We start from the raw sequence: 660 nt of genomic DNA on the forward strand, positions 1-660 counted from the left end.
GCTTTGGGTCTGCCTGGCAACTGGAGCGTCATCAGAGAGACGCGCTGCCATTGGCTGAGGGGCGGGAGCTCGGTGGCCCCAGCGGAGTGGAGACGCGCGGAGGCACTGGGAGAGACTGGGATGTATTAGGAAAAATTGGAATGGACTAGGAGTGACTAGGGGACATTGGAAGGAGTGGGAGAGACTGGGATGGACTGGGAGAGACTGGGATGGACTGGGAGGAACTGGGAGTTGGCAAAATGCGACGGGATGGGCACAGGGAGGGCTGAGGGGTCTGGGGTGATTCCCAGGGAGGGTTTGAGGGGCTCCAGGGTCATTCCCGGGGCAGAGGCCGAGGGGACCCGCTCTGCCCCACGCTCACCTCTCCTCTCCACGCTGAAGGGAGTGAATACCTTGTAGTTGCGCCGGCAGTACCTGTCCACCCGAGCCCGTATGTACTCCATCCATTCTTGTTCCCGTACCTGGCCAGGATCTCCCCATGTGGGGTGTCCCCCACAAACACCCCCACATCGCTGTCGAAGTCCATGAACTGCTCCCGGTTGTAGATGTGCCTCTGCACGAACCTCACCCGCTCGGTGCCGTTGATGAAGTGACACTCGTACTTTCTCAACCACTGGAACACCCCTGTGTGTGCAGGACACGGGTCAGGGAGTGCCCTGT

The 660-nt window shown here is 60.8% G+C and overlaps 1 protein-coding gene across 1 annotated transcript; it reads right to left on the minus strand.

The window, feature by feature from the left end:
* Window positions 1-361: 361 nt before the first annotated feature.
* Window positions 362-625, minus strand: LOC113979740 (class II histocompatibility antigen, B-L beta chain-like; the record flags this gene model as incomplete). Its single annotated transcript, XM_027707037.1, is given in 2 exon segments — window positions 362-445; window positions 448-625. Coding segments are annotated over 2 exon segments (262 nt in total), but the record flags the coding sequence as incomplete, so codon positions are not given.
* Between the last annotated feature and the right edge of the window lie 35 nt (window positions 626-660).

Source organism: Neopelma chrysocephalum, unplaced genomic scaffold (assembly GCF_003984885.1).
Source record: "Neopelma chrysocephalum unplaced genomic scaffold, ASM398488v2 Primary Assembly neopelma1_88461, whole genome shotgun sequence".
Lineage (NCBI taxonomy): Eukaryota > Metazoa > Chordata > Aves > Passeriformes > Pipridae > Neopelma > Neopelma chrysocephalum.